General features: G+C 59.9%; 1 protein-coding gene across 4 annotated transcripts in view; it reads right to left on the reverse strand.

Annotated features, from left to right (window-relative positions):
- The window catches only part of VGLL4 (vestigial like family member 4), a 98642-nt gene that overhangs the window by 48790 nt on the left and 22444 nt on the right, over positions 1 to 27408 (reverse strand). Inside the window, exon 1 of one of the 4 annotated variants that reach the window (XM_055136288.1) lies at positions 2761 to 3364. The exons of 2 other annotated variants lie outside the window; for them this stretch is intronic. In XM_055136288.1, the coding sequence (XP_054992263.1) occupies positions 2761 to 2842 (82 nt within the window). In that variant the 5' untranslated portion in view covers positions 2843 to 3364. Of the gene's footprint in view, positions 1 to 833; positions 1457 to 2760; positions 3365 to 27408 lie in introns of those variants that run through there. One more of the 4 variants, XM_055136291.1, reaches the window with a different exon arrangement.

Here is a 27408-nt window from a genome sequence, read left to right on the forward strand (position 1 = left end):
GATTTTCCCCTTTGGTCTCCTTTCAGCCCTTGTTGTCTACACAGCGACAGGCCCGTGCCAGGGGGCTGTCACCAGGCTGGGACTCACTCAGAGTCTGCGCTGCACGGGACCTGCCAGGCCAGACCCTCTCGAAGACCAGCTCCTCGTGGGGCCGGAGCGACAGCGCAGCGGGGAGGGCGTTCGCCTTTGCACGCGGCCGACCCGGGTTCCATCCCCGACATCCTATCCCATCCCTGAGCACTGCCAGGAGTGATTCCCGAGTGCGGAGCCAGGAGGAACCCTTGAGCATCGCCGGGTGTGACACCCCCACCCCACCCCCCAAAAAAAAAAAATAAAACCAGAAACTCATCTGCCCAAAGGCTCCGGCCTGCGGGACAGGGGTGAGGGGAGACGGGGTGGCACGCTGAGTCTGATAAGGCCGGGGAGTCTGGGGGGGTAACTCGGCTCTTTCCCCCAGAGCTCTAACCATCAGCGTCTCCACAGACCAGAGGCCCAGAGCAGGAATCCGCCGCCTCGCCGCAGAACTGCCAAGACTTCCTGCGCGGCCTGCAGGGAGGGGGCTGGCAGCCGCCGGAGGAGACCCTGCATTCCATTTTTCAAATAACTTGCCCGGAATGCGGGTGAGCATTGTCCCCGGCGCTCAAATACCTCCCAGGCCTGGCCGTGAAGGCCCCGCAGCCCGGCCGGCCGGCTTCCCCGCCCCCCCCCCCAGGCCCGGCCAACATGTGGCGGGTCTTCAAGACGCCCGGGCGAGCGGAGAGAGCAGATGTGCGCCGTGTTTACGCCCGCGGACCGCGGAGGCATCAACAGCCCACGCCGAAAGCACCACTCACATTCTGCCGTGCCTTTCTCCATTTCCTGTGTATTGATGTTGGTGTGACAGTGATGTCAACGTTCCTCAGGCAGGACCGGCAGCAGATGTGCAGCCCCCCCCCCCACAAACATCCTCTCACAAAAGGGCCCCGATTTCCACAATCAGAGTCTCTTCCTCCCAGAGAGCCGGGGCGGGCGAGGAGAGGAAAGCGAGGAAAGCGGTTCCTTATCTGCTGCCCCCAAACAAAGCAATCTGGCCGCACGACCACCTACTGGGGGGCAGGGAAACTGAATGGGCCGCCCATTCCCCACCAAGGCAGATTATTCCTCGGGCCCTGCACTGGCCGCTGCCGTGTTTCGCCTCATTTTTCAAATATCCAATTACTCCGTGTCAACGACAATCCGGGCAGCCACTGCCTAAAATGTTTTCAATGCCTTGTTAAAGATTAAAAAAAAAAAAAAGTTCTCAAAAATGACCTGCAGGACGCGAATTCCACAGGTGCCCACTTGTTCGCTGGCCCACTCTGCGCCTTCCCTGCGCCTTCCCACTGGCTCGCTTCAGACGCGGGTCCTGGAAACAGCAGATTCCAGGAAAGGAATTCGCCAGAATGCTTCAAACTGAAACCAGCAGGAACGGAGAGAAACAGCTTTCCTCCCGAGGCCCTCACCCCCCAGCGCCCGGCGAGGGCTGGCTGACAGACAGACAGACAGACAGACAAGCCCATGAATGAAATATTTTCCTTCCCGGAAGGGGAAACGGCCCCCGTTTTCCCAGCGATTGGAGCACCGTGAAATGTGCACAAGCGGCCCGGTCTCGCCTGCCTCCTGTTCCCAACTTTCTGCCGTGTTTTCTTTTTTTCCCAGAGAAACGTCCCTTCCCGGCGGGGAGGAACATGGAAACTGCTCCCGGGAACGCCGAGGAGGAGGCCGAGGAGGAGGCGGCTCCAGGAGCTGGCGGCGCTTCCAACAAAAACCACTTGCCGCGCGGACCAGGCCATTCCCACTCTGCAGAATCGCACGTAGATAATGTCCCGACAGCTGAAGAAACGGCCTTTCCCCTGCCTCGGCGGCTCCCAACGCCCCCCACCAGTCGCCTCCCGGTTTAGAGGGGGCGGGGGCGGGGGGCGAGGGGAGGGGGGGTCGGTAACAAACAATAAGAACCGGAGAGTTTTGGGTGTTTTTTTTTTTTTAACGCTTTCTGGCTGGCGTGTTTCGCAACCGCTCCCACGAGAGCCGCGAGCGTGCGGGGTGCATCACTCATGTCAGGCTCCGTCCTCGGCACAGGAAGCGGGGCGCAGACAAAGAGCCGGTCTGTGCTCGGGTGACACGGTCCCCCCCGGCCTGAATAGCAAAATTCTTCATTGTTTGGGACAATCGCTCCCCCAGACAAAAGCTCACTGTAACTTTGTCCGTCCCCCCTTCCCCACCACACACACACACACACACACACACACACACACACACACACACTCACACTCTGCCCGCCTCCCTCCCCCACCACACGCGGAGCAGAACCCCAAGGAGCCAGCACACAAGCCCAGCACTGTGCGCGGAGCCCGCTGGAGAGCAGGGCCCGCTGGGGGGCGGGGAGAGGCCTCCCTGCCTCTCTTCCCCCCCAACTTCCCTGCGCTGAAGTCTCACTAGTCCCTCTAAAGAGAGCGCCGGGGGAAGGACATCCATTTTAAGGAGTTCCCGGTTCCAAGAGTCGGAGCCAGAAGAGGGGAGCGCCTAGTTTAGACCCCGCCGTTCCCCCCCTCCACCCCTCTCCCCAAACGCCAACATCCAAACAGCACTCGCTTTGTGCTCCCAACAGTACCGGACCACCGCTTGCCTCTCAAAGCCGCCCCCCCCAGCCCCACCAAAATCCCCATCCCCCCCCCACGGGGATCGAACGGACCCAGCAGGCAGCCTGCACCCTGAGGTGCTCGGTCTCTAGCCGGGAGGTACCTTCGTAGCAGAGAATGCCGATATTGTTGTTCATCTTGTCCAGGTACTGGTAGTTGAGCAGGTCCATCTTCATAAATAGCATTTATTGGGCTCACGGACAGAACCAGCTCTCCGCTCTGGCCCGGAAAGTGTTCGTTTCAAAAGGAACAATTATTGCTGAGTAGCTCCTTCCTGGCTCCCGGTCTAAAACTTCACAAAGGCCCAGCCTCCGACGGTCAAAACAAAGTGTGTGAAAGTGAAAGAGGGGAGAAGGGGAAGGGAGGAAAAAAAAAATTCACGAAAGAAAACACACACACACACACACACACAGAACACACGCGCGCACACACACACACACACACACACACACAAAAACCTTCCCGTGGAGGAGGCGCTAGGTATTGTATCCTCGGTGGGCCGTGGAAAAACTCGGTTCAGAAGTCTTTACAAGTCTTTCTTCGAAATGAAAGCGGAGTGGAAAGCAAAACCCCGAAGCACATTTCCGAGGACAAAGCCCTCTGGCCAGCTCGGGCTGCAGCTCACGGCGCTGACATGCTGGCTATGCCCGGTATGACTCGTATGTAAACGAGCGGGCGGGAGGGCCACGGAGCATGCTCAGTGCGTCCCGGGGCTCTGCAAATGTCAGGGATATTTTCTGCACAAGATCAGGCTCCCAGCGTCTGAAGCTGAGAGGGGGGGGTGGGGGGGAGGGGGAGGGAGGGGAGAGGAGGTGGGGATCCGGCAGGCCGCGGCGGCGGTGGGGCAGGGCTTGACAGGAAGCGGCCCAGAACGGGCCAGGGCTGGAGGAGGGAAAAGAAAACCCAGGAAGTTTCTGCCCCAGGAGCTGCTGGGGAACGAGGCGGGCGGCCATGGTGGCGGCCGGAGGCAGCGGGCACCCACCTCGGGGCTCCCCATGCACCCACCGGGCGCTTCTCACCAGCCCGCCCGCACCCTCCAAGGGCCCTTTATTCTGCAGCTGGGACTGTTCCTGGGGTGGACGGGGCAGGACCAGCCTGCCTGGGCGCCGTTTCCCGGCAGAGGGAAACTGAGGCTCGGGGGAACCGAATGACTTGGCGGGTCAACACGAAATCCCCTGAGAGTCTGTGCTGGGAGGGGATATTATCAAACGCTTCTCCCCGGACGTCAGGACTCTTCAAAACGCAAACCCAGGCTGGGACGAGAGTCCAGCAGGAGGCGCCTGCTGTGCAGGCGGCTGGGCTGGGTTCGATCCCTGGCACCCCGTAGGGCCCCCCCCACCAAGATGTAGACCCCTTCGGGAACCTGCTTTACATCCCGCATTCGGAGCCGCCTCGACCCCTGGGCCCTCCCTCCCTTCCCTTCTGTTTCCCTTTTACTAGGGAAAAAAAAATACAGCACAAAGGGTTCAAGGGGAGGGTTCGAGCAGAGAAACCTGGGGGTGTCCCGAGTTCCCGGGCACGCAGCGGCGCTTTCGGCTAGCAAGGGGCCTGGCCGCACCCCCGCGGCCCTGGGTGCTGAGACCTGGGGCCTCTGGGGAACGGGGCGCATGCGGGGTCACAGGGTCACAGGTCACATCCCTAAACGAGCCCACGGGGGAGGTGGAGGCTCCACGCCACTCTCCCTCTCAGAATGTCCGGAGTCATACACAGCCCGGGCTCGCCTGAAGGAGAGACACGGCCCGCCTGGGACCAACGCTTCGCCCACCCGTTCCGCTGCCCTGAGTGTGTGTTGGGCGTGGGGAGGGGCCCCGCCGGGCTTCCTGCTGGGAGGGACGGCGCCCAGGCCAGCCTGGAGGAAGGCCAGCGCCGGGCCCACGGGACGACCGCTCCCGCCCCATGCGCACTGGCCTTCACTGGAAGCAACTTAACCACCATCAGACCCGTGTGAGCAGAAGGTCAGAGAGTTCAGTGGGCAGAGCGCAGGCAGGCCGTGCATGCAAGAGCCCTGGGGTCGATCCCCCAGCACCGTGTGGGCCCCCAAAGCACGGGGCAAGGAAGAACTCCAGAAACTGAGCCTGGAGTAACCCCGGGGCACGTCTGCCAGGCCAGGAACGTGCTTGGCCCTCTGAGGGCCCTATACAGACGGGAGGGATGTGTTCCACGTCCCCAGTTTGGAGGAGGTAAATATTCTCTCCCCCTGAAACATTTCCTAGCAAAGTCCCGGAGGAGGAAACCTCTTGACTGTCTGACGGACACACGAGTTGCACGGACTCGGACCCCAGCGCCCAGCAGCGCTCGCGGCGACGGGGACGGAGGCAGAATCCCACCGGTACGCACGGAACGTTTCAAAACAGAGATAACGCGGTGCCAGGACACAGCCCCGACCTCCCCCACCCAAGGCAGCTCTCCGGCCCCTGAGCTCTCTCGGGCCCACAGGGAATACAGAAATTTTAATGAGCAAAGAACAAGAGAGAAAAAAAAAATGGCCCAAAGAAAATCCAACTATAAAATTAAGTGATTTTGCATCTGCCGAGCTAACGAAGACGAAAGGCGTCTCCACGCTAAGGCTGGGGCGCGAGTCCTGGGAGGAGGCGGCGAACTTCCCCCTGACTGCTGAGACCCCCGCTCAGAGCCCGTTTCCTGCGTTGGCTTCTAGAACAGTCTTCAGACAGCGAGCTTTGGCAGTTACAAGAAGATACTTCTTGTGCATCTATTTATAAAAGTCCTTTTAGTTTCAAAAGCCCAAGTCCTCTGAAAACCTTGAAGTCCGAAAACAAGAGCATCCATGAAAACTGACATGTCAGAGGCCAGAGCACAGTGGGGAGGGCGTTTGCCTTACACATGGCTGGCCCAGGTTCGACCCCCCTGGCATCCCGTAGGGTCCCCCAAGCACTGCCAGGAGTAATTCCAGAGTGCAGAGCCAGGAGCAACTCCTGAGCACTGCTGAATGTGGCTCAAAACTAAAAGAGAGTGGGGTCTGGGGTCAATTCCTAACACTGAAAAAATTAATGTCACTGTCACTGTCATCCCGTTGCTCAATGATTTGCTCGAGCGGGCACCAGTAACGTCTCCATTGTGAGACTTGTTGTTACTGCTTTTGGCATATCGAATACGCCACGGGGAGCTTGCCAGGCTCTGCCGTGCGGGCGGGACACTCTCGGTAGCTTGCCGGGCTCTCCGAGAGGGGCGGAGGGATCGAACCCGGGTCAGCCACGTGCAAGGCAAACACCCTACCCGCTGTGCTATCGCTCTAGACCCAAAATTAATGATAACAAAAAAAATGATTACTGGAAACTAAGGGAAGGGGGGAAGACAGGGAGGGAGGGAGGGGAAGTCGGGAGGAATCCAAAGGGAAAAGCTTCTCTGTGCAGGCTGCCGTAACGCCACGGGAACAGAGACCGCATGAAGTGACTCGCGGACACACACACAGGTGCGTATTCACGCGGGGAAAGGAGCTGCAAGATGTAACTAAAAGACGAACGGGGCTCGGGCCCGTGGGCAGCGGGGAGGGCGCTGGCCTTACACACGCCTGACCCAGATCCCCGGCATCCCACAGCGTCGCCTGAGCACTGCCAGGAGTGAGCCCTGAGCACAGAGCCAAGAGTGAACCCTGAGCACAGAGCCAGGAGTGATTCCTGAGCCCAGAGCCAGGAGTCAGCTCTGAGCACAGAGCCAGGAGTGAGCCTTGAGCACAGAACCAGGAGTCAGCCCTGAGCAAAGAGCCAGGAGCCAGCCCTGAGCCCAGAGCCAGGATTCAGCCCTGAGCACAGAGCCAGGAGTCAGCCCTGAGCCCAGAGCCAGGAGTCAGCCCTGAGCCCAGAGCCAGGAGTCCTTTTTTGGGGGGAGGGTGTATCTGGATTCACACCCGGTGATGCTCAGGGGTTGCTCCTGTCTGCACTCAGGGACCACTCCTGGCGGTGCTCAGGGGACCCTCTAGGATGCCGGGGATCGAGGCCGACCCAGGCGGGGATCGAACCCAGGTCGGCCGTGTACAAGGCAAACACCCTCCCCTCTGTCCTGTCCTGTTCTATCTGTCTATCGCCCCCACCTTCTCTGTAAGGGTGTTGGAATGCCAAGTCCCGGCGACGGAGAGAGAATGCAGCAGAGAAGTGTTTCCTGGCACAAGACCACTGGTGGGCACCTGGTTTGACCCTCAGCCCTGAGTCTGTTCTTGTGAGCACCACCAGAGGGCAGTCCTGAGCCCAGAGGGAGGGACAGACCCCCAGGCCCCTCTCTGTGTGGCTCCAAGCCACCCCCAGCCCACCTCCCCCAGAAACAGATTGCTTAGTTCTGGACTTCCTTAAAGACTGAACCAAAAATCCTACTTTCTCCAAGAACCCCAATAGCTAAAGATAATCTCTTAAATCCACAGTAGTTTAGACTTACGTGGCTGTTAATCCCAATATAAGGAAGAGTTGGGGCCAGAGCACAGCGGGGAGGGCGTTTGCCTTGCACATGGCAGGCCCGGGTTCGATCCTTGACATCCCATAGGGTCCCCCGAGCACCACCAGGAGTGATTCCTGAGTGCAAAGCCAGGAGTAATTCCTGAGCATCGCCAGGTGTGACCCAAAAAGGAAAAAAAAAAAAAAGGAAGAGTCTTTGGCATCAACGGGATTAACTACAAAATCCTCTTTGCATATAGCAGAGCTTTACCAATGCAGCCACTTGATCGACAAGGAAACCACAGCGCGAACAGGAAGGGCTGGACCCCGGCCTTGCGTGCAGGAGGCCTGGGTTCAACCCCCAGCACAGCACTGCGTGACCCCCAAAGCGCTGCCCAGAGTGACCCCAGAGCACTGAGCTGGGAGCAGACTGACCCCGGCATCACGGGGCATGGCCCCCAACACAAATTTCGGATGCTACAAATATCCACGACGACGGAAACTTCCGTTATCTATTTCACTCCAATGTTCCGGCACTTTCAGGAATTCCTCAAGGTGACGCAGCCATGGGAAGGACTCGATGCCGCTGACTCGGAGAGCTCGGGGGCCTTCTCGGAAGCGGTGGGCCCAGCAGCCCACAGACACAGCCGACACCAGCCCGGCCACGACTGGACCTCGTCCGTCTGCCCAGCCCCCAGACTGTCTCGGCCCCCCGGCTGCTGGGCTGTGCGGCTGGGACACCCCCGAGTTCCAGGGTCCCGTCAGCCCCGTCGGTCCCTGCAGCCCTGTGGGGAGCCACAGAGAAGCCCCCCAGCGCAGGGAGCCTCGACCCCAGCCCACGGGCCCTTGGACGGGGCTGCACTGACACCAGGGAGATGCAGGGTGAGCACATGCGGCTCACAGGACCAGGGTCCGAGAACGCCGTTTGTCTCTGCCGTGACCCGCAACAGGGAGCAAGCTCGTGCCTGCGAGGGACAGGCTGGGGGGGTGCGTGGGAAGGTCGCGCCGGGGGCGGGACACTGAATGCCCGACACAACTGTGCTGTGAACGACCCGGCATGTCACGGGGTTATAACTAAAATTTTAAGAAAAATTAAAAAAAAGACCCAAAATAAATCCTAAATGTGTCAAACATGTGCTTATTGTTCTACTTGGAGTTGCTCACACTGAAACGACACCCCCCCCCATCCCGGCCCCCAAATTGCAATGCGGGGGGGATGGGGGGGTCAAAAGTATTTTGCTAAATTTTCACAAAAGCAAACACTATTGGGGCTGGAGCAATAGCACAGTGGGTAGAGCGTTTGCCTTGCACGCGGCCGACTCGGGTTCGATTCCCAGCATCCCATATGGTCCCCTGAGCATCACCAGGGGTAATTCCTGAGTGCAGAGCCAGAAGTGACCCCTATGCATCGCCAGGTGTGACCCAAAAAAGCAAAAAAAGAAAAAAAAAGAGAGAGAGAAAAGCAAATACTATTAAGCTGTACGTTTCGGTCGTTATTGCTCCTAAAATAGCACCCGATCATAACATCTAAAGCAGCCTTGGACCTTGTATTGCCCTGAGCACTGCAGCGAGAGTGACGTCACACACGCGTGGGACAGACATGTAAAATGGCTCTTGAGAGCTCAGCTAAACTTTCAATACGACCGCGCCCCCTAGGGGTGAATTTTAGATCGCAAGACAATCGGGGGAAAGCGAAGTGACACTGTAGCACCTGATCAATTAAATGCCATGTTTATAACGCGGCAGCAACGCCGGGGCCTCGGCCACCTCCCCCTGACCGGGCCCCACGACGTCGGAATCCTCAGACACAGGCGGCCCGGCTGGGTTAACAACCACAACGGCTAACGTTGTAGCCAGTAAGTTTTATTTATTATTATTATTTTTTAAATTTTGGGCCGGAGCGATAGCACAGTGGGTTGGGCATTTGCCTTTCATGCAGCCAACGCGGGTTCGATTCCTCCGCCCCTCTCGGAGAGCCCGGCAAGCTACTGAGAGTATCCCGCCCGCACGGCAGAGCCTGACAAGCTCCCCGTGGAGTATTTGATATGCCAATAACAGTAACAACGAGTCTCCCAATGGAGACGTTACTGGTGCCCGCTCGAGCAAATCGATGAACAATGGGATAACAGTGACAGTCTTATAAATTTTATTTTCATAAGGTTGTTTGCATTAATTGATTGCATTCAATATCTCAACACCAATCCCACCACCCTTACATCTTCCCACCACCATTATTTCAAACTTTCCCACCACCACTCAAGCCTGCCCGCCAGGGGCCGACGCTAGATAGTGTATCTACTATTGCTTATTTTGAATATCATGAGAGGTCGCGTGCACTTCTGGAATTCTAAGAGTGCAGATGGTCGGGGGCCAGAGCCACCTCTGCAGGGAGTAATCCATTTTGAGATTTATTTGGGACTCTCTGGATCAAGCCCGGTGATATGCCCGGAAGGCAGGTCGTGGGCGTGCCGGCCAGGACCCCAGAGCGGGCGGGGACACGGGCAGGTGGCAGCTTTCCAATGCCACCACGTGTGGCCTGGAGTCCGTCCCTGAACCCGTGTACCTGGGTTTTGCTTCTGGAACCTCACGGCCATCGGGGCCTCATCTGGAGACGGCAGAGAGGGGCCACCCGCTCCATCGGAGGGGCCCGGTGGGACTGGCTCAGTAAGGGGTCCGGAGAGATCCCCTGCCCGCAACCAACAAGTTTAAACATGGAGGTGAAGCCTCCTCACTCGACTTTGCAACTTAGTAACAAAACTGACGAAACCAGTTCACGGTTTAATCCTAAGAGTGGCTAGGACATCTGCTTATTGACAAGAATTTAAAATACAGGGTTTTTTTTTTGGGGGGGGGGGAGGGTTTGGGGGAGTGTCACATTCAACTCTGCACGGGGCTGACTCCTGGCTCTGTGCTCAGAGATGGCTCCTGATGGGGCACAGCGGGCCCTCTGGGTGCCGGGCGCTGAACCTAGGTTGGCTGTGTGCAAGGGAAGGGCCCGCTGTCCTGTCTCTCGGACCCCGGCAAAGAGCCTGTTAACTGCAGGCTCAGGGGGTTTAAACACATCAGGGTTAAGGGACTGTAAAGGGGACGGGGACTTCATCACCATCCCAAGAAAGGGGAAACTTCCCGCAAAACATCAGCCCTTTGGGGCTGGAGCGATAGCACAGTGGGGAGGGCGTTTGCCTTGCATGCGGCGACCCGCGTCCGATTCCCAGCATTCCATAGGGTCCCCCGAGCACCGCCAGGAGTAATTCCTGAGTGCATGAGCCAGGAGTAACCCCTGTGCATTGCCAGGTGTGACCCAAAAAGAAAAAAAAAAAAAAACAGAAATGATCCCTCTGGACAAGAACTGGGAGCTGAAAGGAAGTAAAGGGATGCATGTGACAACCTTTCAGAAGCTGTATCGCAAAACAGTGACTAAAAGGGGGGGGGGGGAGACAGAGAGAGGGAGGGAGGGAGAGGGAAGGAGAGAGGGAGAGGAAGAGAGGGAGGGAGAGGAATAGAGAGGGAGAGAGGGAGAGGAGGGAGAGAGGGGGGAGAGAAAAGGAGGGAGGGAAAGAGGGAGGGAGGGAGGAGAGAGGGAGAGGGAGGGAGAGGGAGGGAAAGGGAGAAAGAGGGAGAGGGAGAGGGAGAAGGGGGGAGAGTGCCATCGAGTAAGCTGGGGTGGTGTGGGAGAGAGAAACCGGGGACATTGGTGGCGGGAAATGTGCAGGGGTGAAGGGTCGGGGTTGGAACATGGTATGACTGAAACCCAATCATGAACGACCTGATAACTGCTCCTCTCACGGTGATTCAATAAAACTCATTCATTAGTTAAAACTAAAAACTTGGTCCAGGAAAAGAACAGAACGAGAGAGCGAGAGAGCGAGAACGAGAGCGAGAGTCGGTTTCCCTCATCTCCTCCTCAGGCTGCTCCAGGCCCAGCTCTCCCCGCCCCCACCCGCATCCTTTCCCCAAATAAACTCTCCACCGACGTGCGCCTCTGGGCCCCTGTGGCCCCACCTCAGAGGCCGAGGCCCGAGAGTAAGGACCTGAGCCCTGGGAGAGGCCCCAGCTCCTGATCCGCCGAGGGGCAGAGCTCAGGGACCCGCCCGTCCCGCCACCCCCACCCCTGCTCTGGGTCCTGCGAGGAGGGGAATGCTCACGGCCCTCCGCACACGTGGCCGCGGGAACTAAACCTGGAGAGAAGGAGGCGACGTGTCCCCCCGTCCCCGTCCCGTGGCATGGCGGCAGGTCGGGACAGCGCGGGTGGGGACGCAGGGGCCACCCGGGGCTCTCCCCAGGACACACTTCCCAGACGGGGCAGGCGGCGGGCGCTGACTCACGCTTCCTCCAGCCCGGGCGTGGGCACTGTGGCGGGTCCCCGTGGGGCCACCGGGAGCTGGGGGGGGCCCCCCCCAGGGTCCCTACTGGCTCGCACGAGCACCTGCGCCAGAGGCTGCTGGCTGGGTGGGAGAGGAGGCCTGGGGCGCCCACAGGACCCGCCCTGCCCCCCCTGTCCTCCCCCCCTGCTGCTTTGCCTGTGGCAGCGGCTGCCCTGGTCTTTTTTTTTTTTAACTTTTAAATTTTTTTATTTTTACATTTTTCGGGGGGGTCTCACCCAGCGACGCTCAGGGGTTACTCCTGGCTCTGCACTCAGGAATCACTCCTGGCGGTGCTGGGGGACCCTGTGGGATGCTGGGGATTGAACCCGGGTCAGCCGAGTGCAAGGCAAACGCCCTCCCCGCTGTGCTCTCGCTCCAGGCCCCGAGGCTGCTCCGGTTTCCACTTGAGCACAGGACTCGCTGGCCGGAGGAGAGCGGGGAGGGCCAGGGGCTCACCAGGGCTGCACTGCCCCCCACGCACTGGCCCCTCTCCCTCCCCCCCCCCCCGCCCCCCCCCCCCCCCGGGCCTGGTGGACGCGGCCAAATCGCCTGAGAAGCAACGGTCTCGGCCAAGAGCCTGGAGGGGCTGGAACGACAGCACAGCGGGGAGGGCTGTGGCACATGGCCAACTCGGGTTCAAGCCCTGGCATCCCAGATGGTCCCCCGAGCCCCGCCAGGTGTGATCCCCGTGTGCAGAACCAGGAGTCAGCTGGGGGCGGCCCCCCGAAAAACAGCAACAAAAACAATCAACAAAAAGAATAGAACTGGGAGGGTTTCCTGCCCACAGACTGTCACCGTGTTTGAAGGGGACCCAGAGGGAAGATGGGGATTTCCAACCCATGCTGCCCAGCTGTCGCCGTCCTTCACGGGTCCGAGAGCTGAGCCGAGCCCTCTCCCCACTGACGCCCGGGATAGTTCCCGTCCGGAACCCAGACCCCGCTGGGGGGCTAGTGCAAGGGCAGCCAGCCAGGCGGCCTCGTCCATCGGAGGGTGCTGAGGGACACCCTGACGATGCTCGGGGGTGAGTCTCTCCGGGCAGGGCGCGGGGGACCAGAGAGGGTGCCAGGGATCGGACCTGGGTCAGCCTGCGTGCAAGGCCAGCGCCTCCCCTCCCCCCGATGCCGTGGCCCGGCCCTGCTCTCGTCCATGTAACGGGTCATTGTGAGTCTCACCCACCGAAAAGGTCTCCAGTCAAGACAGACAGTCCAGGGTGGGTGGGGGGGCGCGTAGGACAGCGGGGAGGGCACTTGCCTTGCATGTGGCCGACCCAGGTTCGAGCCCTGGCGTCTCTTATCACGGCCAGAGCCAGGAGTCCCTCCTGAGCATCTCTGGGCATGGCCCAAAACAAAGAAATAAATTTTATTTATTTATTTATTTATTTTTATTTTTGGGTCACACCTGGTGATGCACAGGGGTTACTCCTGGCTCTGCACTCAGGAATTACCCCTGGCCGTGCTCAGGGGACCACATGGGATGCTGGGATTTGAACCTGGGTTAGCTGCGTGCAAGGCAAACACCCTACCCGCTGTGCTATCTCTCCAGCCCCCAAAGAAATAAATTTTAAAAGCAGACAATGTGGCTGGCGGTGGGGGACAGAGCAAGCAGGGAGACCCCACGCAGGCAACACGCCTCCTGCCCCTCCCGGTGGCCAGTCAGAGGTCAGGACAGCAGAGCAAGCCCCTCTCGCACACAGGCGGAGGCTGAGGGGACAGGGCGGCTGGAGGGGACAGGGCGGCCGGAGCGCCCAGTGCAGGCGGCAGGGCTGCCCGTCCCGGCCAGGGGACACAGGTGTCCGGGTTCTGGCTGCAGACAGTAGGTCAGAGAAGGGCGCGGCAGGGACAAGCAGGGGGCGGGGACGGGGTGGGGACAGTGCCGTCTGGGCCGGGCGAGTCGGGCTCAGCATCGGGAGAGGCCGGGCCGAGGCCAGGGCCGGACCCGTCTGCGGGAACCGGACCAGAGGCCTGGGCTTCCTGAGCAGCTGGGCGCCGCCTGCAAACCTCCCAGACGACTGTCAAGGAGCCACTGGGGAACGGACCCACACCCACGGGAGCGTCTCTGGGACGCCTGAAACCTCATCTGGTCCCGCCATCGCACGACTCCACAGCCGGGGGCACCTGCTGCTCAGTGCTCAGTGCTCAATGGCAGCAAGAGGCAAAGACAGGCACGGAGGCCCATTAAAGCTTAGCCGTACAGGGGCTGGAGCGGTAGCACAGCGGGGAGGGTGTTTGCCTTGCACACGGCCGACCGGGGTTCGATTCCCAGCATCCCATAGGGTCCCCTGAGCACCGCCAGGGGTGATTCCTGAGTGCAGAGCCAGGAGTAACCCCTGTGCATCGCCGGGTGTGACCCAAAAAGAAAAAAAAAAAAAAACCTTAGCCGTACAGACGCGTCCTGGGCCGGGTCGGCCGTGACCCTCACAGCCTGAGGAGCAGCTGCCGCGGCCCAGCCCCCCTGTCCTCCTCGGACCGGCCCCCACGGGGGGCAGAGGCAGAGTGCAGGGGGCCGGGGCAGCAAGGGCTCCTGTGGCATTTCACAGCTGCGGAGACGCTTCCGAGGGGCCCGGGGCCGGCCGGTCCTCACGGGGGGCCGGTCTGGGGGACACGCTGGAGACCCTCTTGGAGGCGCTTACACAGCTTGTCCACTTGCCCACTCCGCGGGGCCCAGGCCACTGAGTGTCCAGGCCCTGAGCCCCAGCCCTGGCTCGGGGGCTTTTATTTTCTTCTGCTGTTGTCGTTGTTGTCTCAAAAGGCAAAATGTCATTGCTGTAACTGGCTTGGCAACAGTCAACTAAGTTTGTGGGCCACTTCTTTTTTCATTGAATCACCCCAAGGTACAGTTACAGGCTTACAAATATTCATGGTTATGGTTCAGTCATAACAATGATCGAACCCCCATCCCTCCACCAGTGCCCGTTCTCCACCACCAACGTTCCCAGTGTCCCTCCCGCCACCCCCCTCCCACCCCATTCCCTCTTCCTCTCCTTCTGGGTGTTACGGTTTGCAATACAGGCACTAAGCGGCCATCATGTCTGGTCCAGAGGCTACTTTCAGGGGGCTTCTACTTTCAACAAAACATTTAAAAAAAAAAAACATTTTTTGGGCTGGAGTGACAGCACAGCGGGTAGGGCATTTGCCTTGCATGCGGCCAACCTGGGTTCTGATTCCCAGCATCCCATATCCCTGAGCACAGCCAGGAGTAATTCCTGAGTGTAGAGCCAGGAATAATCCCTGAGCATCGCCAGGTATGGCCCGACAAGGCAAAAAAAAAACCCAAAAAAAACATTTTTAAAGTCCAACTGGAGGGGCTAGCGCAATAGCACAGCGGGGAGGGCGTTTGCCTTGCACGCGGCTGACCCGGGTTCGATTCCCAGCATCCCATATGGTCCCCTGAGCACCGCCAGCAGAGATCACCAGGTGTGACCCAAAAAAAATATAAATAAATAAATAAATAAATAAAGTCCAACTGGTGCTGCGATTTGCCAAAGTGAACTGAGGCAGGGGAAGACGGGCACCTGGGAGCCGCATCCTCTGCCTGAAGCCCACCCCTCACCGCAGAGGGGAGCCCCTCGTCTGCCTCCCCAGGGCTCAGACCCGGGCAGGGAGCCTCCAGAGACTGGCGTCTTGGCCCTTGTGGGAAACGTCTGGTTAAACCACCGCACAGGAACCTGATTTCTTTGCCGGGCAAACGGTTTTCCGAGGAGGCCTCGCCCCCGCATCCCAAACAATCCCACTCCGACGTCACATCCACCGTAAATCACCCGGCGGGGCCAGAGCGAGGGCACAGCGTGAAGGGCGCTTACCTCGCGCGTGGCTGGCCCGGGTTCGATCCCCGGCAGCGCATACGGTCCCCTGAGTCCGCCAGGAGTGATTCCGGAGTGCAGAGCCAGGCGTGAGCCCTGAGCACTGACAGGTGTGGTGCTCACAGGGAAAAAAAAAAAAAGTTGAACAAAAAGAGAGGAAAGAAAAGACCACCGGGGGTCCCAGTGTGGCTCAAGGGCTGGACGCCCTGAGTCTCGTGCTGGCACCTCGTGCCTGGTGCCCGGAGCACTGTGAAGAGCCGTCCCGAGAACCTCGTCCAGAATCTACTCTGAGGACCACCAGAAATGCCTCTTCCTCCCCCAGAGAAGACAGATCCAAGGCCCCAGGTCCATGCTGCAGACACTTGGATCTAGGGATGAATTTGTCCCTGGACGATTTTATTTCGGGTGAGGGGCCCGACTCGGCAGTGCTCGCACACTACTCCTAGCTCTGTGCTCGGGGCGTCCCCGGCAGTGCCTGGAGGGACACGTGGTGCCCGGGATCATGTGCCCACCAGCATCTTCTGGCCCACTAGACCCCACTAAACCGTGGCTCTGGCTCGCAGGGGGACACGCCCAGCAGTGCTCAGGGTTACCCCTGGCTCTGTGCTCAGGGGACCTGTGGGGTGCCAGAGAGCCAACCTGGGCCGGCCGTGTGCAAGGCGAGTGCCCGCCTTCACTCTCACCCGTGCCTTCCTTTGTTTGTCTGCGTTGGGGCCACAGGGGGTCACTCCTAGCAGGGCTGGGAGGAGGGGGAGCGAGGTCCCTGGGGGGTGCTGGGGCCTGAACCGGGTCACTGCACGGCGGCGAGGCCAGTGACTCTCCCCTGCAGATTCCCAGAAGCGGCTGGACAGCAAAGAACAAAACAAAACCAAAACAGCACCCAGCGGCAGACACTGTTTACTAGGAAGTTTCAAAGGCACTCGAGAGAGGTTAGAACCGGTCGGACCCGTCTGAGCGGAGAAACCACACGGGGAGAATGCAGAGGAGAAATGACCTAATGGTTGAAATTCTAGGTGTCCAGGGAACTCTGCCAAGGAAAACGTCGGTCCAGTCCTGTTTAGAAATAGATTCGGCCAAAAAACGCGGATTATCTCACCGAGGGAAATATTTGAACTTCTTGTCGATTTCAGTCACCCCCAATGGTGGAACTCAACGACACGCGTGAGTCACCGAGCAGATCCGTCCCCGCGCCGGCCACTTCCTTGAAGCTTTGGGGGGAAGCGAGATCCTAATGAAATAAGTGCCCTGGTTAGCTGAGCCGCATTATAAATAGTTTCCCATTACTTGGAGGGTGATCACAGAGCAGCTATTTTAATCCACTCGGAGCGCAGCCAGTATAAAATGGTAAAGGCACGGATAACACGAGCCTCGAGGGCCTAGAGCCCCGGGCCACGGGGAGGCTCAGCCTCTGTCCCCGGGCTATGCCCAGGGGCCAAGGACCAGCCACTTAGGACCGGACTTCTCAGAGAATTCCAACTTCTGTTAGGTATTTTTGGGCAATAAACACGGTTCGCGTGTAGCTGAATGGGACTCAGTCCGTCTACCATAGCGATGATCTGTTACCACGTATTTACTACAGTCTGGGGAGAAATGGGTGTAATTGTGTCTTATCTAAAAAAAGGATCTGCGTACAAATGCTCATCATACCTCCTACATACCTAGCAAATTGCCTTTCAGAAAAAGCTTCCTAAAAATAGGCCTGGCATGCCCAGAAATATGCGCACGCACAAAAACATTCACGGGAGAGTTCAGTGGGTCGGGCAGGGGCTCCGCCTGGGGGGGCCCATCTCGAGCACACATGGCCCCTGGTCCCTAAGCAGCCCTGAGCACCGGGCCGTGAGAAACACCTGAGCCCCATGGGCAGGGGTGGGGGTGGGGAGTAACCTGAAAACAACAACGACAAAATTCATGACAGCCTTGTTTCTAATCAACCCCAGGAACCTTGGAAACGAAGGGCAGAAATTGAGCTCGATGTAGAAATATTTTTGCCTTGTGTGTGCGTATCGGTTCCATCCCTGGCACCATAAATCACAAACAGTAAAATGGTATAGATCTGTATTTCGGAAAAAATGTTTTAAAAGTTCACAATAATTCTAAGTGAAAATAAAAAGCAAGCACTGTGTGTGTGTGTATACGTATACATATGTGTGTGTGTGTGTGTGTGTGTGTGCGTGTGTGTGGCACGACTCCAGTTTTGCTTCGACACTACTGCGGAGCTGGCCACGGGTAAATACAATAGGTAAAGTTCTATTGTTGTGAACCATCCCCTAGCTGTCTGAGACCCCCACACCACAGCAGCACCGCGACTCGTGGGCCAGCGGGAACACGGTGGGGGCAGGTGGCCGTGACCAGCTTTTGAAAAGTAACCGCTCACAGAGCAGAGACAGTCACGGCGCCCTTGGCTTCTGAGGCCCTCACACTGACGTACTTGCTGTCACCCGTCCCTTGCTCAGAAAATAGATGTTTCCTCTCCAGAGTCTGAGTGGAGGCAAGAGAGAAGACAGAGGGAGGCCACGTGCCTTGCAGCAGCCAACCCCTGGCCAACCCACGCCAACCCCCAGGCAACCCCCGGCCAACCCATGGCCAACCCACGGCCAACCCACGCCAACCCACGCCAACCCACGCCAACCCCCAGGCAACCCACGGCCAACCCATGGCCAACCCCCGGCCAACCCCCAGCCAACCCCCAGCCAACCCCAGCCAACCCCCGACCAACCCACGCTAACCCCCAGCCAACTCCCGACCAACCCCTGGCCAACCCCTGACAACCCCCGGCCAACCCACGGTCAACCCACAGCATCCCATGGGACTTTTTATGGATGCCAGGAGTGATCCCTGAGCAACGACCCGGGAGCAAAGGGGAAGGAAGGAGAGAGGGAGGGAGGAAGGAAGGAGGGAGGGAGTGGGGAGGGAGGGAGGAAGGAAGGAAGGAAGGAGGGAGGGAGTGGGGAGGGAGGGAGGAAGGAAGGAAGGAGGGAGGAAGGGAGGGAGGAAGGGAGGGAGGAAGGGAGGGAGGAAGGAGGGAGGGAGGGAGGGAGGAAGGGAGGGAGGGAGGGAGGGAGGAAGGGAGGGAGGAAGGAAGGAAGGAAGGAGGGAAGACATGCACTCATAGACACACATGCACACACATATGCATACACATAGACTCAGACATGTGTACACACGGACACAAGGACACACAGACACGCATGTGTACACACAGACACACATGGACACAAGGACACACACATGCACTCACGAATACATGCACACACAAACACAAACACACGCACACACAGACATGCATACACAGAGGCACAAGTGTGTACACGGATACAGGTGCACACACAGACACACACGTGCACATGGACAGACTCTCAAACACACAGACACCCCCCCAAGAGGGCCAGCCCCCAGAGCCAGCTTCTGGTCTCAGCCCGGGGTCAGAGGCTGTTCGAGGCCCGGATGAGGCAAACCTCCCCGCCCACCCGTTGCCACCAGAACTTGGCCCCCCTCAGAGTCAAAGACAAAAGCAGAAGGGGGCAGCCTGGGGGAGGGCACGGGCTACAGACTAGCTGATTCTGGAAGGAAAGTTATTCTGATGCTGCAGCCGTGCAAAGGCCCTGAGGCAGGGAGGGAGGCTGGGGGACCAGGAACAGGAAGGAGCCCAGCAGGGCTGACAGGTTAGGTGGGAGCACTGCCCTCCGGGTGCTGGGGGTGAGGGAGGATGAAAATGGTCAGAGGTGGGCTGGGGGGTGGGAGGGGGAGCCAGGAGCGGGCAAGACTCAGCTTTCGGGCCTAACGACTGTTTGGTCAGACTCCCAGGCCGGGCTGGGAAGCAGAGGCCACCCGTGGGGGCTCCCAGAACACCAACCCCCACCCCTGCGCGTGAGAACCCCAGATTCTCGCCTTGGCTCTGTGCTCCTGGGGGTGCTCGGGGGGGGCACCTGGTGCTGGACAGGGGCTGAACCGGGCGGCCCGCAGCGCCTCCCTGCAGTCCTGGGCTCTGCTCCCCCCCACTGTCCTTAGCCCTTCCCCGACCCCCACCCGCCAGCGCCAGGCCTCCGAGAGCCTCCCGGCCCGCACACCTCGCGGGTCCTGGGTCCGACTCCGGGAACTGTTTGCTGCTCCCGTGGCACCTCGGATGCTTCTGCTGAGCATCCGGCCGCCTCTTGGGTCCACGCGGGCAAGCCAAGCTCTGTGCTCTTGGGGGGCCAGTGCGGGGGTGGGGGCGAGCTGGGAGGGAGAGGAACCCCACCGGGAGAGTTTCCCGGCCGTCTTTGTCTTCCCCTCTGACTGCCCGGGCCACGGTCTCTGCCCGCTTGCCGGCTCCGTCACCTCCTACGTGACAGAAGGAGGGAAGAGACGGGTGCCAGGGACACACCGCGTCTGCGTGGGCGGAGGAGCAGGGAGCAGACGGGCCACCGAGAAGGGCCACAGTGAGCAGCTCCCACCACCCAGGTAAATCCATCAGACACAGCAGAACCAGAAAAGCACCACTGCAGGCCCCCTGAAGACATCCAAGCCCGTGTAAGGCTGAGTGGTCCGGGTGCCCCAGGAGAGGCGGGGGGGACCCCGTGCCGCCCACGCAGAGCCCCAGCAGCCCCAAACCGCCACACTCCACACTCCCCGCCGGGACCCCCACTCAGGACGAGCCTCATGCAGAAATCAATCGGTTGAAAAACTCAGGTATGTGGGTTTTGTGACTGAAATTTCCAGGCTCTGATGGAGTCGGGGGTGGGCAACCTCCCCCCAGCTCCCTGATCTTCCGGGAGCCCCTGCAAGTCACCCAAAGCCGCTGCCCAGTTAAAGATTTCACTCCAGCTGTATCACCCGTTAAGAATTTTGGACTTCCTGGAGTATTTCTCAAATCTGAAATACTGATAGACCGGGAGAAGCGCGCCAGGTTGGAGCGAACGGAATGTAGAAGCCATCGACTCTGGATTAACAAAGTATCAGCACGGAAGGCTCAGCCTGCAACAATGTCTTAGTCACCTCCCACACACGGGCCTCAGGGCTCCAGGGTGAGACACACAGTATCCACAGCCATCCTCCGGAGGAAACATTTTTTATCATTCTTTTAGCAAATCACAATGTAAAATAAATTACCAGGGCCTGTTACGCGGGTGGTTGGAAAACGGGAGAGGACGCTGGTGGGCAGGGCCAGTGGTGGTGGGATCGGAGCTGGGCTTCTGAATGTTTGTACCAAGTCATCAGAAACAATCTGCAAACCGCAGTGTTTGTAGAAGGTGCAAGGGAAATAAAATTTAGGATCAATTCATTAAATAATAAAGAGGAAAAAAATTGTAATTAAGAAAATTAAAACCAGGGGCCGGAGCGATAGCACAGCGGGGAGGGCGTTTGCCTTGCACATGGCCGACCTGGGTTTGATTCCCAGCATCCCATAGGGTCCTCCAAGCACCACCAGGAGTAATTCCTGAATGCAGAGCCAGGAGTAACCCCTGTGCATCACTGGGTGTGACCCAAAAAGAAAAAAAAATTAAAAAAGGGAAAAAATAGATTTAAAGAATAAATGTGGGGCTGGAGAAATAGCACAGCGGGGAGACACTTGCCTTGCATGTGGCCCATCTGGGTTCCATCTCCAGCGTTCCGGGAGTGGCCCCTGAGCACAGAGCCTAGAGTAACCCCGGGAGCCAGCCCAGGGGTGCAGACAGGGCCCCGGGTTGCAGACAGGGCCCCAGGTTGCAGTCCTCTAGGGAACCCGGGGACACACCTGTCCCCTGCTCTGGGCCCACACGGGGTGGGGGCTTTGCCACCTCGGGCACAGCCGCCGTGGGCATCTGCTCACAGTCCCTCACGCAGGCCCCCGGGAGGCAGCGCTGGCCACCTCCTGGCTCCCGCTCGCTCCCGTTCCTCTCCAGAGCTCGGGTATCCGCACGTGATGGGAAGCGTCCCTGGTGCGGGCCGTGGAGGCAGCACTGGGCTCAAACCGGGGTCCGTCCTCCCGGGTGGAGATTTCCTTCAGGGGGTGGAACTCCCCCAGCCTTGCTCAGGAGGCTGGGCTGGGGGGCTCAGTTCCAAGGCAGAATCCTTGGGCTACCCCGGGAGTGCCCAGGTGGCCTCAGGGCCGTGTCCACTAAGGCTCGGGGCAGGCCAGGCGGTGCCGGGGACCTCAGGATCTGCTCAGAGGCCCGCACCCACTCTCTCCCCGAGCCCTCACACACATTATTCTAATCAAATGAATTTCTAGGAAATGTGAGTGAACGGCCTGGCTAAGTTGGACGGACAGAGCCCACGGACTGATGCTACTGACTATTTCGGTGCTTTATTGGGTGTGTGGGTGGGGGCACCCGCACAGTGCTCAGGGATCACTCCTGCGGGGGTGGGGGGGCTCGGGGAGACCCTGTGTGAATGCTGTGGACAGACCCGAGATGGGTCACACGCACAGCAAGCGCTGTCCCGCCTGTGCTCTCGCTCTAGCCCGAGTGGCATTTACACACTGTTCTGGACACTTCCGGAAATGTCCGCAAAGGCGACCGGCCGGCCGCAGTGTCTCACTCTCGAGTAATAGAGTGGGATTCTCCGAAACAGCAACCAGGACGCGCTTCCTTACAGCAGAGGAGTGGAGCTGATCGCCCTGGCCGAGCCGAGCGCCGGAGGGAGGTAAAGGGCTACACGCGAGAGCCTCTCCGCATCTGTGTCGAGAGCCACAGTGCCCCAAGGAGAGAGACAGAAACAGAGACAGAGACAGAGACAGAGACAGGAGAAAAGAACCACAGAGACAGGCGGGGGAGGCTGGCAGGAGGGAAACCGGGCAGGCTGTGGTGGGAAACGTGCACTGGTGAAGGGACGGGTGTCAGGACACTGTACGACTGAAACCCAATTAGGAACAACGTTGTAACTGTGTGTCTCATGGTGATTCAAATCAAAAAAATGATAACGACCATAAAATAAAACAAAGTGGAGGGGCTGATGAGACAGGACCTTGCACATGGCTGACAAAGGTTTTATCCCCAGCACCCTACTCGGTCCCCCAAACCCCACCAGGAGTGAGCCCTGAGCACAGAGCTGGGAGTCAGCCCTGAGCACAGAGCTGGGAGTGAGCCCTGAGCACAGAGCCGGGAGTCAGCCCTGAGCACAGAGCTGGGAGTGAGCCCTGAGCACCACTGGGTCTGACCCCACCAAAAGCAAACCAAGTAAGTAACTGTGGTGAGGCCTGTCCCCGGGTGACAGTGAGGCCTGCCCCCGGGTGACGGTGCTCTTCACAAGCCCCGTCACAGGGTCCCTCGCACGCTTGATTTTTTATTTGTACCCAGGCACTTGCCTTGCACGTAAGTCACCATAAAGCTAATGATCACGTTTCACACCTCCGATGCTCTAAGTTGACTCCCGCACCGACGACCCACACAGGCCCCGGCCACCCCCTGGGTGAACTCTGTCCCCCCAGCCGTCTGCTGGGCCCTGACCCTCTTGGGAGCTGCCACCTACGAGGATAAGGGCGAACCTCTCCACACGTGACCGACTCTCCCTGCATCCACCTCGCAGCACTGCACCGTTTTGCCTTTTCCGATGGCCCCGCTGCATCCCGCTGGGGACGGAAACCAGGTTCTTTCCCCAAGCGTCCGCCCTTCTGCTCCTGGCTGGGTTCTAGACCTTGGCGGCTGTGACTGGTTCTTAGCGTAAACAGTTTCTCCATCCGCTGCCCTCAAGCCGGGGGGAGCCTGCAGCAGCGTACCCCCCCATACACACCCGCCCTCCAAAAAGAGAAAACAGCGGGCCAGAGCGATAGCACAGTGAGGAGGGCGTTTGCCTTGCACACGGCCAACTGGGTTCCATCCCTGGCATCCCATAGGGTCCCCCAAGCACTGCCAGGAGTAACCCCTGAGCATCGCTGGGTGTGACTGAAAAAAAGAAAAGAGGAAAACCACGGGGGCCGGGGAGCAGCAGCCCAGTGAGTAGAGCACTTGCCCTGCACGGCAGGGCCACCCCGAGCTCCGTCCCCGGCACCCCAGGGGCTCCCGGCCCTGCCATCCTGGGCACCGAGCCAGGAGTGAGCCCTGAGCACGGCCAGAGGGGCCCAAACACAACGCGGAGAAGGAAGGAAGATCGCAGTTGCCCGGGCCCCAGGACGGGGTGCAGGGGCCTGGCCGGGAACCCCCACCCACTGCCGAGTCTCTGCCCCGCCCACCCAGCAGCCCCCGAGGTGCAGACACACACACCGGCTCTTCTTCCTCACAACATCAACTGGGAAAATTCCACGAAGCCGGGTCCTGGCTCGAAGCCCAGCGTCCCGGCCACACGCCTCTTAAAAATAGGCTTGTCAGCTGCCTCGCAAGGCGCTCGGAGAGACCGGGCGAGGGGCCCACGCGGCCGACCTAGACGTGGGCACTGGCCAGCCCGGCGCTTGCCGGGACTGTGCCGTTCTGGGTTCCGGCCTTCGCCTCCTCCGCACCCCGCTCGGCAGATCACGAGCCTCCAGGTGGGGGGGAACCTCCCGGCTTCCCCGGCGAAGGCTCCCCACCCCCGTCTCTCAGTTCAGCCTGATTCAGGGCAGCATAGTATTCAACGCCGTGAGGGTGAGGGGTCCTCCCCGAGGGGGCCCCGGAGCCAAGAAATCCACAACTCCACAGTCTTTTGTGAGGGTGTGGGGAGTTCGGGGTCCTGCCCAGAGCTGCTCGGGGGTCACTCCCGGTGGGGCTCAGGGGTGATGCGGGGGGCTGGGCCCCAACCTGGGTCAGGTGCGCGCACGTCAGCGCCCTCCCCGCCGTGCTCGCCCGAGGGCCCCAGACCCCACAGCTGCCAGGGAAGACGGTCAGGAGAAGAGAGAAGAGAACTCGCCCCTGAGGGGATCTAAGAGCTGCTCCCAGGAAGGAGTTTCTGGGTCCCGGGGGCCCCCTGAGTCTCGGGGGGGAAAGAACGAGAACGGGGAGCCCGTCCATGCCTCGGAGCTCGGAAGGGGGGTGAGGTCGGGGGGCTCCCGCCCTGGAGGGCGCCCCGGGAGCAGGGGCCCGTGGGGAGGAGTCAGCCGGGGGCCTGGGGGTGCTGGTCCAGAGCCCGAACACGCCTGGTGCCAGCAAGGGCCGATTCTGGGCCGGGCACAGCAGGCCCCGGGGCGCCTCAGGGGAGCCTCGCTGCCCGCAGACGCCCGGGGGCCTGCGACGGTGGACGACAAAGTCCCAGCGGCTGCAGTTTGCAAACCTCACGACCTCCGCGGTGACCAGGGACCACTCCCGTCTGAAGACCAGGAGCAGCCAGGCGGGGGTGCCCGATGCCCAGTGCTCAGAAACACCCAGCTCCTGCCTGCTCGTGCCCGGGGCGGGGGGGGGCGTGTCTCCACCCTGAGAGAGAAATCTGGGGTGCAGGAGATGCAGAGACAGAGCGAGAGGACTCGGCAGAGGCCGGGCACCCAAGTGGCCCTTTGTGGGCGCCAGGGAACCAGGGACAGACGCGCTGGGGGCAGGGCTTGGGCCTGTGCAGTGACGCTGCCTGGGAACAGACACACAGCGGCAGGACAGACAGACAGACAGACGCAGAGGCCTGAGCCAGGTGGCACCTGCCCAGGGACGCCCACCTGTGGCTGTTGTCCTTCCAGTCCGCGCTCACACAGTGACACAGGAGGGACTGACAGAAAAACAGACTCTGGGGGGCCTGGAGCGATAGCACAGCGGGGAGGGCGTTTGCCTTGCACGCGGCCAACCCGGGTTCTAATCCCAGCGCCCCATAGGGTCCCCTGAGCACCGCCAGGGGTAATTCCTGAGTGCAGAGCCAGGAGTGACCCCTGTGCATCGCCGGGTGTGACCCAAAAACCAAAAAAAAAAAAAAATTTAAAAAAATTAAAAAAATAAAAACAGACTCTGCCTTTGAGATAAACTTTTAAACATGAGCCTTCCGCGTTCAGTGGCGGCGTCCTGCCTGAGACACCTGCTTCCGATAGCTCCTTTCACTCTCCTCTCCTAGGGACACAAACTCGCCTAAGCCCAGTTTCCCGGGCTGGAGCGATAGCACAGTGGGTAGGGCCTTTGCCTGGCACACGGACGACCCAGGTTCAATCCCCAGCATCCCATAGAGTCCCCCAAACACACTGCCAGGTGGAATCCTGAGCGAGAGTCAGGAGTAACCCCTGAGCATCGCTGGGTGTGACCCAAAAAGAAAAAAAACAATCCTAGCCAGCATTTATCATCCATACTTACATACAAGCTCTTTAACACGTAAGAAATTTGTTTTGGTGTACAGTAGAAGGCACTACACCTTAAAAAACAAATGGGGGGTGGGGCTGTACCCACAGTGCTCAGGGCTCACTCCTGGCTCTGCGTTCAGGGTTCACCCTTACGGGGTGCCTGGATCAAACCCAGGCGAGCTAAGTGCCCTACCCACTGAGCCACCCCTCCAGCCTTGGCTGAGTATCTTCCTGACGCGTTCAGCCTCTACCAAGTTAAACAGGGGATGTTGGGGTGGTGGTTTTGGTTTGGGGGCCACACCCTGCAGTGCTCAGGGCTTCCTCCTGGCTCTGTGCTCAGGAATCCTTCCTGGCGGGGCTCAGGGGACCATCTGGGGTAGCTGGGACCAAATCCTGGTGAAGCACGCGCAAGGCAGTGCCCTACCCGCTGAGCCATCCCTCGCCCCCAATTAAACATTTTTTATTCAGAGGGCCTTCCTGGGGTCCTTGGGGGGGAGCTGAAGGCCCATCCGCACCCCTGCTCACTGGCAAACAACGATAGATTTCTCCTTGTATTTGTCGGTGTTGCTTTGCTTTGGTTTGGGCCTCACCTGCCAGTACCCAGCATTTGCTCCTGGCTCTGTGCTCGGGAATGACTCCTGGCGAGGCTTGGGGGATCCGCCACCTGTTTGCCGCGAGCAAGGCCACCGCCTTAACCCCTGAACTGTCTAGCTCTGACCCTCAAGTTCACTTAGAAAGAGACTGCAGGGCTGGAGTGAAGGGGCCGTGGGTAGGACGCTTGCCTCGAAGCCACACGAAACAAAGCAAGTGACGAAAGAAACCGCCGCCCGGCCAGGCGAGCTCCACGCAGGAGGGTCCGTCTCAGCAACGGGCTTCGCAGGGTGAGAGGCCGAGAAGCCCGGGAAGACGACGGGAATGTTTCCTCCCTGCACCCGCAGGGGAGAGGAAGAGAGAGCAGGAAGAGGGAGAGGCAGGGGCAAAGAACCGCCCCTTGCCCGGTTCCAATCGGCCTGGTTTCTGCTGCCTCCAGAAGGTTCCGTGAGGGTGCTCACCCTTCGGGTGCCTTCGAGGGAACCCGGAAGGTTCTCCTAAGCGAATCCCAACAGGGCGTCGAGGTATCTCGGGGCCATCCGGCGGGGCGGCCCCTGACTTCATTCCACCAACATTCCTCACGGAGATCCACTTCAAACCGCATCACGCTAATCCAGCCTGCCCGACCCAGCAAGCAGGCGGCGGCTCTGCTTCCGGCTAGAGGGGCCTGAACGGAGACACTCGGGCTAGGAGGGGAGCCACCGGCCTCCCAGGGACGCTCTGGCTAGCTGCAGGCGGCCCGCGGGCAGGGACGCCTCCAGGTCACTGTTCTCGCAAGGGACCAGGAGATGAGCTGCCGTGGCCCTGCCTCCAGAGAAGGCCGCAACCCCAGGCCTTACCTTGGGAGGCGCTGGGGCCGGAGCGATAGCATAGTGGGTAGGGCGTTTGCCTTGCACACGGCCGACCCAGGTTCGATCCCCGGCATCCCATAGGGTCCCCCAAGCACCGCCAGGAGTAATTTCTGAGTGCAAAGACAGGAGTAACCCCTGAGCATCGCTGGGTGTGACCCAAAAAGCAAAAAAAAAACAAAAAAAAAAAACCTTGGGAGGCGCAGGGAAGCCGGGGGGCGGGGCGCGGCGGACAGCGAGGCCCGTGCCTCCCCTGCCCCGGGGCCCCGGCACGGCCAAGGCCAGGCTGGCAGTCAGCGCAGAGGCTGGGCGCCAGGCCCTGTGGGGAGGCGAGGACGCTGGTTTCACCTGCTCTTTTACTTTCCTTTTTTTTTTTTTTGAGGGGGTGGTAGAGGAGGGCAACAGGGAAGAGTCTGGGGGTCCCACCCGGCTCACTCCTGGCGGTGCTTGGGAGACGGGCGGTCTGTGCTGCCGGGACTGGACCCAGGTCAGCCGCGCGCACGGCAAATGCCTGCACCCCGGGCGGTCTCTCCGGCCCTCACGGCGCGTTAGAGTGGAAGCTCCCAAACGCGCGAGGCCAGAGGGTGCCCCTGCCAGAGGAAGCATCTGCTGCGGCAGGCGGGACAGGGAGGCATGTGTGTGTCTATGTG

This window comes from Sorex araneus, chromosome 4 (genome assembly GCF_027595985.1).
Source record: "Sorex araneus isolate mSorAra2 chromosome 4, mSorAra2.pri, whole genome shotgun sequence".
NCBI classification, from domain to species: Eukaryota; Metazoa; Chordata; class Mammalia; order Eulipotyphla; family Soricidae; genus Sorex; species Sorex araneus.